Raw genomic sequence first — 16,416 nt, 5'->3', positions numbered from 1 at the left:
AAAACATAGRTTACTTAGCCTGTACCCTGCCTCACGGCAAACCTCAGGAAATCAAGGAAAAGAATTGCCTCTTTCACATTCCACATCCTTACTGGGTTGTTTCCAATCTGTCTTCTACATAATGTGATTTGACACCTATTTTTCCTGTCCTGCTCCTTTGTTTCACTAGCSTTGCCCCTCAAGCCATACTGTGGCATTACCAAACCTGCACCTGTATTTCTCTTGGCTCCCACCAACTGGCTGTTGGTCACATCAGCACTGAGGAAAAGAGACTGTCTTTCCCAGGGAYAGTGCCATTCCTTCAAGTCTGCTACAATATCTGTGGAAAATGCTCTCCAAGACAGGTTTGATCCTAATGTTCCTGGACATTCTTACCTGACCAGGACTTAAATACTTGTTCAGCTCTACCCATGAAAGTAGTGTTAGAACACAAGCATGGAGCTATAGGTACATCTTCCACATTAGAACTAGAAGCAGATGACTAAGGGAGAAGAGAAACAGGGTGAGCGTCTGGGGATCTGAGGCACAGGAACTACTTGAGCCGGAGTTAGTATTTTAGTAGTAGTTAGTCCTTAAGGGGACCCCCTTTTCAGACATAAAGGCCTTTTGCATTTACCAGAATTCTTTGTATGATAAATCTTAAGCTCCTGCTCACATCCAGACTCAATACTTGGCAGGACTGAGCCTTACTCCCCACTCTGCTCTCCTCTTGAGTGATTTTTTTAACTTAAATTTGAAAGAATTCAGCGTTGGGAGTGAAGTATTGCTAAAGGCACAGCTTGTGACAAGGAACTTGTGTCATGGAGCAAGACATCCCTCTACCTTGTTCCCTCAGGTAACCACAGTGCCTCCGGGAGCCGTACAGAAATGTGGCCATTGCTTTATCCACTCATCCACTGTAACAGCCAGCTATGCAGCAGGAGCCAGCCCCAGCAAAGTATAAGGCTGTTGCCTGAAGCAATCCATGCAGTTCAGCACAGCGCAAGGGTTGCCGTCATGCCTAGCCTCTGTCTGGGAATGCTTGGGAGTGAGAAGAATGGGGAAAGTCTCTGCCACTCCTTCTTCCCTTGTCATTCAGTGGAGCTCCTAGCTGTCACAAAAAAATGTTTAGTGGAAGGCTTCAGGGCAGTAATGCCAGACTACTGCATGTCTCTTGCTTTGCAAAGCATGCACATATCCCCAGTTCTTGCTAACTCTCTCAATAAGGGACTCCCAAGAGCAAAGAAACTAGAAAGACAAACCTTATTAGTTTCTGTCTGTATGCTTAACTCTCATGGGGTGGTGTTGGGGGATGGGGAAAAGCTACTGAATATCACAAAAGTACTTTAGTGGATTCAAAACACAGGCATTCAGGTCTGATGGAGGAGGGAATTAAAGTTGACAGAGAAGCCCTGTGAAGGGCTGTTTTATCCAATTCCTTCAGGTTTCTGTTCTTTCTATGCAGAGGGAACCAAAAAATGTAAAAGGGATGTGGGCTTTCCTCCTCTTTGACTTGAAACAGATATATACTTGTGTGCGAACCTTGCCCTAACATGAAGTGCAGCACAACTCTCTCRAATAAACTGTAGTTCACACATATCTCAGGGTGGAACTTGGCTCTTAAACAAGGTTTCACTGGAGTCTGCTCTGGCTGAACTCTGCTTATGACTTCATATTTTCCAGGGCTATGCTGGTGCTGTTGATTTGATGTTTTTGTGTGTGTGTGTGTGTGCGTGTGCGCATATGTGTGTGTGTGTGTTCTCTTTTTATTAATAGGTGTTTCAGTGGGATAACTTGACCTCATGATACTGTTCCAAAGCAGACTTCTTTGCAGGCGATGGTAAATAGTTTGGGAATGTTATGAAAGAGCTTTGAGAAATATGCAAGCTCTTTCATGATTGTTTGAGAAGACAGATTTTTGCAGTCCTGCTAGGCAGCATCAACGGGTGAATTAATCTGAGAAGTRGTAAGACACAGAGGGCAAACAGAGGCTGTATCTGGTGATCTTGACAATGAATCCTTGATTCTGTCCTGTTTCTAATAAATGGAGAAGCAGGAATTTAAAAGCTTTCACCACTGGCCCAACTGTGCACTTGGAATGCATGAGAGATTTRCCACTGACTTCAAAGGGAAGAGAAGTAGCTTAACAAAGAGTGCTTTTCCAAACCCCACCTTGCATGTATACCACTTGGTATTTCACTTTGTCTGTTGGAATGGTGCTCTGTTTTGATATTAGTATAAATGGGTCAGCAATGATTACTGTAGCTATCCAGCTGCAGAGCATGGTTACAGCTGATTCAGCTATAGAATAGCAACATTCCTCCAGGCAGGGAGGGAGGTGCAGAGTAACAGCCCTAGGATCCCTGTTCGACAGCTGAGAGCCCTTACTTCTTAGTGCATTGCAATGTATATGCTTRTGAAGAGAATACCATGCTCTCAACTTTTGCCCTGGCCTTCTGGAGCTTCTGTATTTCAGAGGAGCCACTTGGATATGAAAAGCTGAAGTTTTCTATTCCGTTCAGAGAGACCTAGTGAGGTCCAGATGTTTTCTCCCTTCTATTTCTCTTTGTGGAGACCTGTTTATTCCAGGTGCAGATTAATAATGTACTTCTTCCCTCCCCAAAAGAGCATTTCTGCACCTTGCCAGCACCCTCCCTGTTAACAGATCAACTAGTGAAACCATACGGTGACTTAGATCAGCCTGCCAATAAATAAATATGCCCCCTTGTTTTTTGGAGGATTAGTTTTCTACTGGATCAGCTTGAGTGGAAAGGGGCTTCCTTTGGAGTGGAAAGGGCWTCCTGCCACTTCCTTAAGTGGAAAAGGGAACAAGACTTCCCTTTTCAGCTGTAATGTGGCAGCTAGGTCAAATCACAAGAATTCGCTGTCAGCTTTCCTGCATGTATGTTTCATGCATTTAGGAAATAAGCAGCCTRAAGGCTTTAAATACAGTAAGCCAAAAACAACTGATCAGAGAAGTGACTGAGCAARCGCTTATTGCTATTGAAAAGTACTAGACCATATTTCTTTGCTTAATGACACAAATTAATCCTCCATTGAAATTGCCAGGGCTGTCCAAGCTGAATCTGGATTTAAAGGTTTAAAATATAGTCCAAACTATTAAAATGTAGCATTTTTGACCAAAAAGGAGCAAACAAATCTCAACAATGTCCTTTTGGCTTTTGTTTTGCTGTTTAAACCACTAAAGACATGGTCTACGTGTTTTGAAATGGTCCCAAAAACTGTCATTTTCAATTGGTGACCAAAACATGAATATTATTTAAGTATTTCCACTGCTCCTTTTGTTTTCACATCATTTTTCTAATGAAATGAGGCTKACGTATTCCTTGTGTCTATGTTTCTGCTTCATCGTATGTTCATCCATCTGTAAATTTCCATCAATAATTTTTGGATCCACTGACTGATGTCAACCAAATTTGAAAGAGAAGCAGAAGCCTCAGAGGTGATTGTGGTCCTGCAAGTTGTGTGAAAGTCAATACCTGGATTCAAAGAACCATTCAAGGAAAGACACATGGAGCCTCTCCTGTCTGGCAGCACACATGCTGAGCTCTAGAGTAGCCACAATGCTTAGAGCTTGGACTGCTGATCCAGGCTGCGGTTATTGTTGCATGGGTGGATTAACATTCCCAAATAACAAAGGACAGAAATCCTTAAGGATGCTAGTCTTAAACAGTTAGTTCATTGTTCCTCAGCTGCAGCACATATGTRTCCACTGATTCACCTCAGAGTACAGGACCTGCAAATACGCGTGTGAGCAGCAACAAAGAAAGTATTCATTCTTAAGAGACTAAACTAAGGAGATTTCTTTCCTAATTAGAAATATGCTAGCATCTAACTTTGGCAAGATAAGGTTGCTTCCAYGAACATGACTGCAACTTCATAGACCAAATGCAGAGAAGTAAAACACTATTTTAGCACCTGCTGGAGAGATCTAGTCCTGCTGATCAGAATGTTATCTCTGTGAAAAGGCTCTGACTGCCTTTTAGAAAGGTCAAGTCCTCAGCACAATCTTTGAAAGAGGACTGTTAAGTAATGCCAACAGTTATGGTTCATTTTCCTTAATTGTAGACGCCTAAAACCTAGGCCTTTAATCTAAGCTAGTCTTAAGTTTGCTATCTGGTTAATGGGAAAAGAAATTCCCACCTTCTCCCCCAAGATCCATTACACCTTCATGGAGCTGAATAGATCTTCTTTCGAGTAGGAATGTCCTCTCTGCAGCATCTGCAGAGGCAGCACAGATCACTTAGRTTCCTTTCTAGTGCTCAGACATCTCACCAAGCTGGTTATTAGCTCCCCAGCAACATGATACTGTTCACTTTTCATTATGASAGAGTAACATTCCTAATGACTTATTAATGAATCTCATAATAATAAAAGTACCTCACTAAAAAACATTCAGTTTAYGGCATCAATGCAGGATTTTTATGTTCAGCTCTGTTAATGTAGTCAATATGCTCTTTTTGTCAAATAATGCCAGACAACTGTCCAAAAATAAGAGACAAGCAAGACTTTTTTATCTTTAACAATTATTGCACAATCTGACTAGAATTGTTCAGYGGAATGATAGATGGTTAAAATGTTTTGCTAAAATTGCTCAACTCAATTCAGRCAGCTTGGACTGGTATGTGAAAGTTTTTCAGATAATAAAGCAAGCTTTATTTTGTATTTTTAAATGGAGAAGATATGTAAAAGAAATTATATATTTATTGCAGAAGCCTTGGAAAATGAGAAGCTTTGTTACTCTAAGCTATTATTTGCCTTGCAAGTTTCCAAGGTGTTTCAATATGTCTTATTTTCTTTGTTTAATATGCTCGATATTAAAACATTTGGAAGATTGCTTCCACTACACATATCTCCATTAATAATATTAACCTCATCAGTGCTCCGGGACAGAACTCTGTGTCCCGAAAGAGCATATGCTAAACATGCTGACAATTTCCACTTGCAATGCTTAGTAGACGGAGCCTTAGGCAAGCAGCGATATATGAGCTGGGTGAAGCTAGGTACAATTCATATCAAATAAGGAAGGGGACAGAGAAGAGAAAGCTCCTATTTCCAAGAGTTATCACCATTAAGACTGCTTTACTAAAAAAATGCCACTRTTGAGGAAGAGAGAAAAAGCAGAAACCTGTCTATGTTAGAAAAGTTGTTATACTTTTCTAAGAAGAACAGCCTGGCACTAAGTTCTTCAAACTGTCAGGAAAATATCCTTATCCATAACTACATGCTTTCGCTTCTAGGGAATTTCTAGGTTTCATTACTTATAGTTTAAGCACAGGGTCAAACCTTTTCATCTTAGGACTATAAACAGACACTTATCAGCTTTAATAAAAAAAACTGCCGTGTTTCTTTCCTTGCGTGGCAATATTTATTAAAACAAATTGTCTGCAACAAAACCAGTGAAATACTATTTGAACTTATGYCTCTGTCACAGAATCACAGGACAGTTGAGGTTGGAAGGGACCTCTGGAGATCRCCTAGTCCAMCCCCCCTGCTCAAACAGGGTCATCTAGAGCATGTTGCACAGGCTCGCATCCAGGYGGGTTTTGAATATCTCCAGAGAAGGAGACTCCACAACCTCTCTGGGCAACCTGTTCCAGTGCYCTGTCGCTCACAGAGTAAAGAAGTTTTTCCTTATATTCAGGTGGAACTTTCTGTGTTTCAGWTTGTGCCCATTGCCTCTTGTCCTGTCGCAGGGCACCACTGAARAGAGTCCGGTCTTATCCTCTTGACGTCCTCCCTTAAGATACTTATAGACATAGATRAGATCCTCTCTGTCTTCTCTTCTCCAGGCTGAACAGGCCCAGCTCTTGCAGCCTTTCCTCACAGGGCAGATGCTGCAGTCCCCTAATCGTTTTCATAGCCTTACGCTGGACTCTCYAGTAGTTCCACGTCTCTCTTGTACTGGGGACCCCAGAATTGCACACAGAACTCTGGATGTGGCYTCACCACGGCTGAGTAGAGGGGCAGAATCACCTCCCTCATCTTCTAACAACACTCTTCCTAATGCACCCCGTGATACCATTGGTATTCTTGGCTACCAAGGCACATTGCTGGCTMATGGTTGACTTGTTGTCCACCAGGACTCCCAGGTCCTTCTTCACAGAGTTGCTTTCCAGCAGGTCAGCTTCAAGCCTGTACTGGTGCATAGGGTTATTCCTCCCTAGGTGCAGAACTCTACWGTTGTCTTTGTTGAACTTGTCCCCTATATTGTCCCCCAAAGTATAAATTTGTCCCCTTTATCCTGCCATGGTCAAACATAGGCTCCCTCCTACAACAGCGCCACTGGGCAAGAACAGTGAGTCACTGCAGCTCCTCTGAATCTATGTGCATGATGACTGGAAAGCACATGATRACTGGAAATCTGCTGGCTGCTGAACACAACATATAATTGCTGAGTTCTTGCTGCCTTTTCTTCACTGCTGAACTAATCTGGTCTCCCTTTTCTCTTCAGCCTACAGTTTTCATGAAAATTGAGGCAAAGTACTTATCTTTGCCTGTTCTGCCGTTAAACACAGTTGGAGCTGAATAATAGAGTCAAAACTTATAAAGGTTGGAAGGATAGACAGTCAGGCACACAGCAGGAACACCTAAACTTCCTATTGAAAATCAGCCTAAAAATATTGTCAAAYGTGTTTGATGGTAATATTTGAGATATTAACAAACAATTCAATCAGTCTTAGTCAGAGGAACTAATTTTAAACAGGGTTTGTCTTGAATCACACCACATCCAAAAAAGGGTGTATTTCAAACAAAAACTAAAACCTGCATGTTTARAAGTTGTTAGTATTACAAAATCAAGCATTGCAACATTAAGAAATGCAGAGATCATCTTATCTTCTKATGATGTGGTCTAAAAGCCTGAGATTTGGGACTCAGGCTTTTAGACTGTTAGATACAAATTAAAAGAACATGTTGYTAAATAATTACAAGTGGTTAAGCAGTAAATTATCTTGTTAGAGCATATAACCATTTAGACAGAGTTTAAGAAGAAGTTATCAATACACTGCATGTCATCTAAGAGCCCTTGGCCTCTGACTTTCTGCTGAAAGGTTCTGRCTTAAATTTTTATGCTTATGTTTCTAACATGCAAAGTTTTGTTCACTGAGGTGTGCTTTTTCATGGATTGTTTCTCAAGAATTTTACAAGTTAAGTACTGTTGTGGATTGTGAGATGGTCTTTTTCTATTTCTGTGGTCAGCTGCTTTGATTACCTGTGTTCATTTGCAACATTTGCCATGGTTAATCAATTAAGTCAGTGACTCTTCCATTGAGTGGATTGCTTTGATATCCACAAATAAGCAAATGGCTGTTTTGTGCGTGATTTGACTCAGCAAATGACAAGAGCTTCAAACTGTTGCCTTTGGAGGAAAGTCAGGTAGAAATTATGTGGCAGATTCTCTGGATATTTAGTATTTCTTTCAAAATCCTTCATATTAAAAAGGCTTCAGAAGAAGTTCTCTGTTTCTGATGATCAGGGAAAAGATAGGAAGAGAAAGGACATATACAGGAAGACTGCCTGATCATGGACTGTACCTTCTGGATTGATTCATACCCCGTTTGTCATTCCTGATTTAATGAAGCAATAACAGGTCAATTTATCTTYCCCAGTAAGATGTTGTACATTTGGAGTGTGAGCCAACTTTGACAGTTGTGGGGAAAAGATGTAAATGATGACCTGGTTACATTAACATATCTCCATGGAAATGTGAGGAATTCTCTTTGCTCAGATATGAGTTTAATCATCAGGCAGACAAAACAGGGTGCAACTAGCAAGTTATCACATGCAGCATTTTTTGAAAGAGATTAGACCTTCTTCCAGTTCCACACGTCTCACACATCATCTGCWGGTAAGAAGGCAGTGTTTGATCTGGAGACCTCAAGCAGCATTTCTTGTAGGAAAACACAGGGAAAYCCTACCACAATATATTGGCAGCCAGACAGCCACTGGGTGGACCTTATTGGCTTCCTAAAGACCATCTCTAAAGACAAGTTTTCCATAGCATCCTTTTGAAAGCTCCATTGCCAGCTYGTGCAGGAGCTCCATTGCCATTGGAGGCAGCTATTTTCACTTCTCCACTGCTGTGGGCTTCTTCTACCTGGCCTGAAATCTTCTCATCCTTCCGAGTAYTGTAAGCAGCAGAGAGCCTCATCTGAATTTCTCAGTTAATTTTTTAGTGTACATGCTCACGTTTTAGTGTACATAGCTGTGACATGCAGTCACATACATGTGCCACATTAAATATGTTTGACCACAGGGGACCTGCCCACCTAGAATTAGTTCTATCTCAAGTACTTTGCTGTATGGGCRCTTTAAGGTTATAGTATATGTGGTATTTCTAAGGAGGGAGTGCCATTTTAATGTTTTTACTGGATGCACTTTGTTTAATTGCTGTCAGAATCAATGGTTGAAATTCAGCCAACCTAAACTGAAGAGCTAAATTACTTTAATGTGTGCCTCTAGTAAAATGCAAGTGGAAAAAAAAAAAGAATATTTGGTTCAAATTGAAATAAGAATGGGGGGGGGGTGTTCTTTTTTGGAATAAACAGAAATGTCTGATTTAACTCAAATGTTTTTGTCTGGATTATATAAACCTTTAAAACAGAGTCTTCCCTTTTATAATTTATGCCAGTTGAAATTTTTATTTCAAAATGCAGAATATCTGTTCAGTTTTAAAAAATCCCTAGTAGTTTTCTCCCAAAATAATTTCCCAAATTTCATGAACATTTTCCCCTTTCTTCCTCTTGGAGCTGTATATCATTATTTTGGGGAAAACTAACTTTTAGCATTTCTCTCCATCTCTGATTTTCATGAAGAACCAAGTGTATTTCATCTTCACAAAAGAAAGAGAAGCCATATAGATGATGTTTTTTCTCCCTGAAAGGTTGGAAAATTTTGTTTTGTCATATTTGTTTTATAACATTCCAGAATTGTCCAAAAGGGGTAAGACTCTGACAGCATAAACAAGAATCAAATGTGAATTGCTGAAATTATGTGGCAGCTCTGATCTAATTAAATTAATTTGATAATGCCTTGTTATCCTTATTGTATTGCAGAAGTATCAAAAGTCTTCCATAGACCTTTATTTTAATTGCATCAAAGAGGATTTTGTCTTCTCAGAATTAAAGACAAAGTACTTGCTAGTTAGCATAGCAAGAGGATTGGGCCCAGTGTATTTTAATTTTGTGGATACTTTTAACCTACATGATTTACCTTACATTTGGAGTACAGTCCATTTACTTACCCAAACAATCATGTGGTTTGGTGTTGTATCCTACCATTATTGTCATTATGATAATTTGGTGTATAAATGGAAGCCAAATTATTCTGTCTCTTGTCCAGAYTGACAGATGAGAAACTATCCCTTAATTTCGGAAGAGCAACTTTGATGTATTTCAGTATCTAATGGGAGATGGTGATGGATTTTTCAGCAAAATGTGTCAGATTGATGGGTTCAGGTTGATGACCCTTTAAGATAAGAGATACTAGCTCTGGTGGGGCACAACCACTTACTGCCAAATATTAAAATAGATAATGATATTTTTTWAAAAACTCCAGAAAGGCCTCAGTTCAATGCAATAGACACTCTACCACAGGCCAGAGAGCAGCTTGAACAATTACCATATTTTTAACATGAAGTTTCTAAGTTTGTTCAACTCATTTTTACACAAGCAGCCGCAGTGAATCATTTCTAACTATAGCTTGTAAATTAAATCAGTATGCTAAGGTTAATAGATTAATGATTTTCTCATGAATGCGATGTGTTGGCAAGGCACAAACATAAACCAAAGGGCAAGCAGGACATACCACAGTTGCATAAACAATGGAGATGTTGAGACTTCATTAGTCCTTCAATAGTAAATATGTGGTAAGAAAAATCTTGCATTGGTGTTGGCGACAGGGACACATTAAGACCTGCTTTTGGAGTGAAAAGGAATGCTGAATTTCTGATGGCAGAAAAAAGAACAATTATAGGAGCAATTGTAAAATATTATAATTATATATAATTTTATTAAAGTGTATATATAATATTAAAAAATTAAAAAATGTAAAAACTACAATAAGGGTTTTTTAAAATTACATAAACTTCCTAAAGGAGTCTGAATGTTTCTCAGTGCYTTTAGAAATCTCTAATGTTGCACTGAACTCAGTCAAATACTTTACTGTTCTCTTCACTGTAAGCAATTAGATCAGTGATGAATGTTTTTGAAACCCTACTCAAATCCTTTAYATCAAGAGGGATCTTCCTTTAAAATTAAGACATTATTAAATAAATAAAATTAAATGAAGCCAGGTTTGTAAAATATCTTGTCTTAGGGCAATTGATAGAGCCAAAAAAATGGACAATAATCTACTAAATTCTTTGGAAGTATTGCTAAGTAAATTGTGTATAATTGGTCTTCAAGTTATACTTAAAACTCTCTTTCATATCTATGAATGTATGAAAGCAAAACAAATAAAAAGAGGTACAATCCCTGTCTGAATTACATTTATATCTGACTGAATTATGAACTGGATGTAATTCTGTTTGAATATGTCCCTTGTCCAAAGAGGCCCATGGATAGATGGTAGAAAACATGCAATAGATGCATTCTAAGGGCACATTCAGCGTGAGGACTGCTTACACACTACTTGCTGCAGCACAAATACTGTAGTCAGTATTTGTGGTGGTTTGAGAGAGAGCRTTGGTGGACACCCAGCCCAGGCTGGGTAGTTCCTCACTTGGAGAAGTGCCACCAGAGGCATTATTTTTCATAAGTTAGTTAGGTGAGCTGATCAAAGATGAAATTTTGCGGTGTGTTTTCTTGTTTGCATGCATAGGAAAGCCCTAGTAAGGAAAGAACTGTTCTAAAGAGCTCAGCTCATCATGCAGATGTATAATCCATGAATTTCAAGAATTTATGCAATGACCAGGCATATGAAGACAGARAATGAGTTGCCCAGGAAAGCACTTAAAGACACACTTGAGTTTAATTTAGCAGCCAAGGCTTCCGAGATCATAACCACAAGCACGCAGCAATGGGGCTTCATAGTAAGGGTTAGCTTAGATTGCTATGAAGGAAAAATGCAAGCTTATAGGTAGGCATATCAGGATACGCCTGAAGGACAAGAGCAGGAGCAGCACTGCCTGGCTGGTGTTGAGTGGCTTGCGAACTGTGTAGTATAAGCTGCTTATCATTCATAGTTATCTATATGCTCACTCAGCTTGACTCACCTGCCCCAAAACAGCAGTATTGCTGACAGCTGCAAGAGATTGATGACTATATAAGCTGCAAGCCCATTCTTTTATTTCTATATTAGATACTGCTTATCAATAAACACTTTTACAACTTTAGTTTGGGGCTTTAGCTTAAGAAATGAGAGAGGCACACCAAGAAGTCTTGAGGTAAGGTCTATATTATCCCATCAGCTTCTCCTTGTGGAAGTCCACAGCAGAGGTCTGGTAGTTCAGACAAGTAGGTTAGATCTATCTTGTAGGATGATTTTCATGTGTTCCTCATCAAGTGTTCCAGATAGTGATTCCTTGGAAGACACAGTTTTCCTTTGGTACCTTTTCCATAGGCAGATCCATAATAAGCAAACAGGTAGGTACTGACATTTCTAATTATACTGTTGACTGCAAAACTACCAAGGGTGCAAGCACTGGATTTGTGCTGGAAGCTTATTTAGCAGGTGAAAACAATGACTGGAAAATTAGGATGTCAAGCTTGAGCCTTTCTATAAATTTATCCTGTCTCACTGACAGCAGCCTCAGAAGCAAATTGAGTTATTATTTTCCACAAAGAACAGGAACATAAATCTGTGCTTTCTATGCTAGGGGGGAGAGACCACCTACATATCCCAAAAATGAACATGTGGGGATATGTAGGGGTGTTCTCATCCTCATTTAAGTTGAATGGTACATGAACTTGGATGTCTAAACATGGTTATGCTTCWAAAGTATGTCACAGATAAGTCTTGCACCTTTATGAAGGTTCTTGTAATACTTTGCATTTTTGTTAAAGGCATGTTTCCTGGAGTCATAAAATCTGTTTCCTGGAGTCATAAAATAATACCAGAACTTCAGTTTTCATTTACATTTTCAGGTGGGAGTGACTCATGGGTTTCAGTAGTTTATATTTGAAATTTAAAAGATTCACAAGTGAAACTGTCACAACTCACATTGGAAGTATATGCCAAAGCAAGATCTCTGAACTGCAAATAAACATTTCACTGGATCTTTCTTCTTCAAACAAGTATTCCTCAGTCAAAATTGAATGGGATCAGTTTAAAAATCTATCAAAATAAGTAAAATCAAGATTTATTAGAAAATCATGTCTGGAGCAGACAGTTGAACAAAATTTACTGACAAATTTAGCAGGAAAAATTCCCACTGGCTACATTAATATGGAAGCTAGTTGTCCTGGCTTTTCACCTTTGAAAAACTATGCAAGAGATCTGCTTGCAGTATTTAAGAATCAGGAACATTCCTGGGTCTTTCAGAGTCTGGTATCTTCTCTATATTATTTGATGGATGAGAATGACATAGGTAGCAATTGTTGTTCTATTGCAAAATTCCTTATCTGTAAGTTAATGGGCAGAACAGGAATGTGATGAATTTCAGGTCATGACACAAAGGTGCTTTTTCCCTCCCCCTTAAATTAAGCTTTTAAAAACATAATTTTCAATGACAAGTGATTAGATTTGTACGTTCTGTTCTTGATTTAGCCAACTCATTTGGATGGCCAGAGATTTTATGAATAACAACGTTTCCACAATCTTTTGACTTCTATGCATCAAGTAAGCAATGAATGACATTAAATAGCAATACTGCCTAAACACATTCAGGACCAGACTGTGGCTCTGAACAAGGGCCAGTTTAACAGTGAGGGGAAATTTTCCAGGATAATRTAGCTGCCATTAATAAAAAATATGTCCTTGAAACAAAGAAAACARCCAAAACAGGTGCAACAGTTAATGAAACACAGTGCTTTGAGTGCTCCGCACACTAAGATGAACAGAACGAAGGTATGAAAGGGTCAAAACTTACASCTATTGCTCAACTAAAAATTCCTCCAGTACGACTCCATCCTACAATAATGCAGTATATTTCTCATGTAGACTCAGCTGAACTTCTGATGCTAGATGCTGAGGTTATTGACCAAGTATGTTCTTGTCTGAATGGTGGCTGTTATCTCTCATCCATGTTCCAAGAAGATGGCCTCGTTTCATGAGTGCATGCCTTACATTTTCCTCAGTCATATTTAATGAAGGGTGACACTGCTTGAGTCTTGAATGACACTGATACCTTCCCCCCGCCTCAAAATATCACAATATTCCAYGTACCACACAGTTATTTTTGGACAAAGTGAAATTTCAAGGACTGTGGGTGACAGGCTGTGGGGGTCGGCTCTCCCTTCTATAACCCTTGCTTCTTAACTGATCTGGGGAGTGCTGCAGTGGGAACTGGCAGTAACTGCCCTGTCCTGGCACTCTCTGCTTCTCCACTCTCTCCATCTCTAATCCCAAATGCACGTGTTCTCCTAGCAGATCCCTCTCCTCCAATGACTCCACCAGCACTCCTCAGCCCCACCAATCCCCCCACTGCAGGCACCAACTATGCTCCACTTGAAAGAGGGAGGAGCAGCACTGCTAGCTGGAAAGCAGCCTTCCTTGTGCTCTTCCTCCTTGCCAGGACTGGAGTAGAGGCCAGGCCTGCAGCACTGCATTCCCTCTTGGGGCTGGGACCTGTTTAGGCACAAAACGGGGCAAAAAGTTTCTGTGAATGGGGTTGTGCCAGCACGTCAGACAGCACAGAAAGCTGTGCAGTGCTGTTATAAGAGCCCCAACGTTTAATCATTTCAAATATTAGTTAGAATATCCTTAGAGCAATGATACTACCTCTTCTTGATCCCTGGACCATTATGCAGTGTTTGTTCTGTCAAAAGAGCACACCTGGTACTTCTCCCTGTGCATGCTGCTTCAGTCACTTTTCAGGCCAGTTTCTCAACACACTACAAATTTACTGGGCTTGATCTTGACATACATTTGTGTGTGCAAGAAGTAAAGCAGAAGCAGAGCTGTGCAACTCCAGTTTCTGACTCCCTACTAAATTCTGGTTCCTTCCTAGTTGCCTCCAGAGGAGACAACAAAAGGAAAAAAAAAAACAGTGTTACACCAGCTGGAAAGATAACAGGCCCATTTTATGGTAAAACGTGGACACAGAGGAGMAGTTGGACTCTCCTGCTTGCAGTGAGATGAGAACTGTGGTAACTGATGCCACATTACGGTGCTAACTGGGGGCTGAATAGCAGAGCATTATCAACTTAACAAGGCAGTGCCATCTACCTGATAGCTCAAGACTGGGCCATCACTCTTCCAAAAACTTAGTAACTATAGTATTGAAATTAAACTTTTCTACAAAATGATGATACTGTAATCCACTATCAAAAAGCATTACTGTGGCAAGTACTAGAGATAAAGCACCTGCTTGTTATCTGAATCTGAAGGGCACCTGGGAGCGACAGAAAAGAGTAGGGAGATACTCACATACCTTCTTATAATTAAAAGGATGATGATTTGATCTGAAATTAATATTTGGAAGCAAGCTGTGTGGCTAGGGAAGCACTTTAGAACTCACACCTTTAAGTTTTTGATTGCTGTATAGGCTCTTTCTTTTTTGGCATGCAGTGTATATTTGGTGCATAAAGAAATACAGAACAGTTTGACCTTGAAGGAATTAATCTCTTCTGAGGCACATGGGTTTTGAATGGACCTAGACATAATTAGTTTTTTTAAAATTGCACAGGGCGTGCTCAATCTTTCCATCAGCACATAACTGGAAGAAGATGTAGGAAGGATCTCTAGGGGAGAGGGGAAGGAATTCTGCTCTTCAGTAAAAGTATCTCCCGTGATCAGGAAGAGAGGGTCCTTTGAATCTCAGCTCTTCTCAGGTTATTGAAGTTTGATATAAGAGACCAGCCACAAGTAACAAGAAAGCTTCTGATAGTTTCTTGCCTTTGCATYGTCTGTTACTGATTTAGCAGGTGAAGAGCCAGGTATCAGCCACAGTGGCACCATAGAATTTATAGGAGGATTTGGAATTAGCATTTTACCTTTTCCACAGAATTTTTCTATCCAGTATATTTATCAGCAGAAAAAAATACCTCATATAAAACTATTTGTCTTTTTAGGATACCAGTAGATCTTATAATTATATAAACACTGCAAAAATAAACAAGGTGTGGAAAGTCACCTGTCATAAACCCCACATGGAAAACTTCAAGAGTTTATCACCTTCTCAGACATCCACATAATTCAGGATTAAGTGGGCTGATGCCAATGGCATTAGATGCAGAGTTGGAAACCAGTTCAGAATTATACCCTTATAAACTAAAGAGAAAGCAGTAGAGAAAACTGGTCTGTATAAATTTACTTTCACTTAGGGTCTATCAGATTAGATAACAAGAAGAGAAAAATCCTCACTGATATGGGGAGTTTTCTCCCCTCTCTCTCTCTAAAATGCTCTGGCTATTCATCAGTTGTTCGGGGTATTTTTGTTAAGTGCTATAATTAATATCAGAATGTAATTTCTATTCTAATTGCTCTTTCAGCAGCTTGTAACTTTTCAGACCATTTCGTATCTCTTAAAAGGTCTTGGTCAAGTAGTTCTCTTTTGCTTTTAGATTGCAAAATTWCCTTTTTTGAGAAGTTATAATCCAGTGAAGAATGTTATTTGACTTATTGGAGCAAATTCAGACTTGCTCTAAGCAAGGACTGTGTTTTACATCACACACATAACAGGCTTGTCTTGATTCCAAATGTGGGTTTAAAAGAAAATAAATACTAAGATTAAAAAAAGATATTGCAGAGAAAYAAATACTAATTGAAATCAATGGAGCCAGATTAATTTGCATCAAATCTGAATACAGAGTACTCTGAAGAGCCATAAACCGGAATRTAAATGGGCACCAATATTTTTTTCCCCCAAAACTACCTTTCTGAGAATAATCAGACTACCCAAACACTCTTAATTTAATCATTTACTGGAAGATGTTACAGGTAAGTGCTCATAATAAACAGTAGGTGTTTCCCCGAGGGCCAAGATAGTTTGCATAATGTGCTAGCTATTTATTTTTCAGTGTTATGGTGACAGAAAACTGCTACAGTACAGCCAGTTCTAATGAGATGTTTTATAAATGTCTTTTGCTAACAAGAGATATTGTTTAAGTTCTGAGTTGCAGAGGTTAACATAATACAGCACCATCAGTATAGTCACTGCTGCTAGATATGATCCAACTCTTTTTTTTTTTAATTAACTTTTGTATATTCTGATCTATTTATAGATGGAGAGATCGAGAGCTCTTCGGTTGGAGCAGATGTGGCTGTTATCGGAGGTAAGGAGAAGACCACTCTTAGATGCACCATTAGAATTAA

The 16,416-nt window shown here is 39.4% G+C and overlaps 1 protein-coding gene across 9 annotated transcripts in view; it reads left to right on the top strand.

The window, feature by feature from the left end:
* Positions 1–16,416, top strand: part of GYPC (glycophorin C (Gerbich blood group)) — a 142,701-nt gene that overhangs the window by 13,741 nt on the left and 112,544 nt on the right. For all 9 annotated transcript variants that reach the window (XR_014896578.1, XR_014896576.1, XR_014896580.1 and 6 more), the window contains one exon: positions 16,326–16,376. Coding sequence is in view for 2 of the 9 variants with exons in the window: in XM_085310984.1 (XP_085167110.1) it covers positions 16,326–16,376 (51 nt within the window). In the remaining 7 variants the exon portion in view is untranslated. The remainder of the gene's footprint in view (positions 1–16,325; positions 16,377–16,416) is intronic.

The sequence above is a fragment of the Rhea americana genome, unplaced genomic scaffold (genome assembly GCF_003343005.1).
Source record: "Rhea americana isolate MKP2758 unplaced genomic scaffold, rheAme1 scaffold_33, whole genome shotgun sequence".
In the NCBI taxonomy this organism is placed as follows: Eukaryota; Metazoa; Chordata; class Aves; order Rheiformes; family Rheidae; genus Rhea; species Rhea americana.
This window is presented reverse-complemented; position numbering and strand designations above follow the sequence as displayed.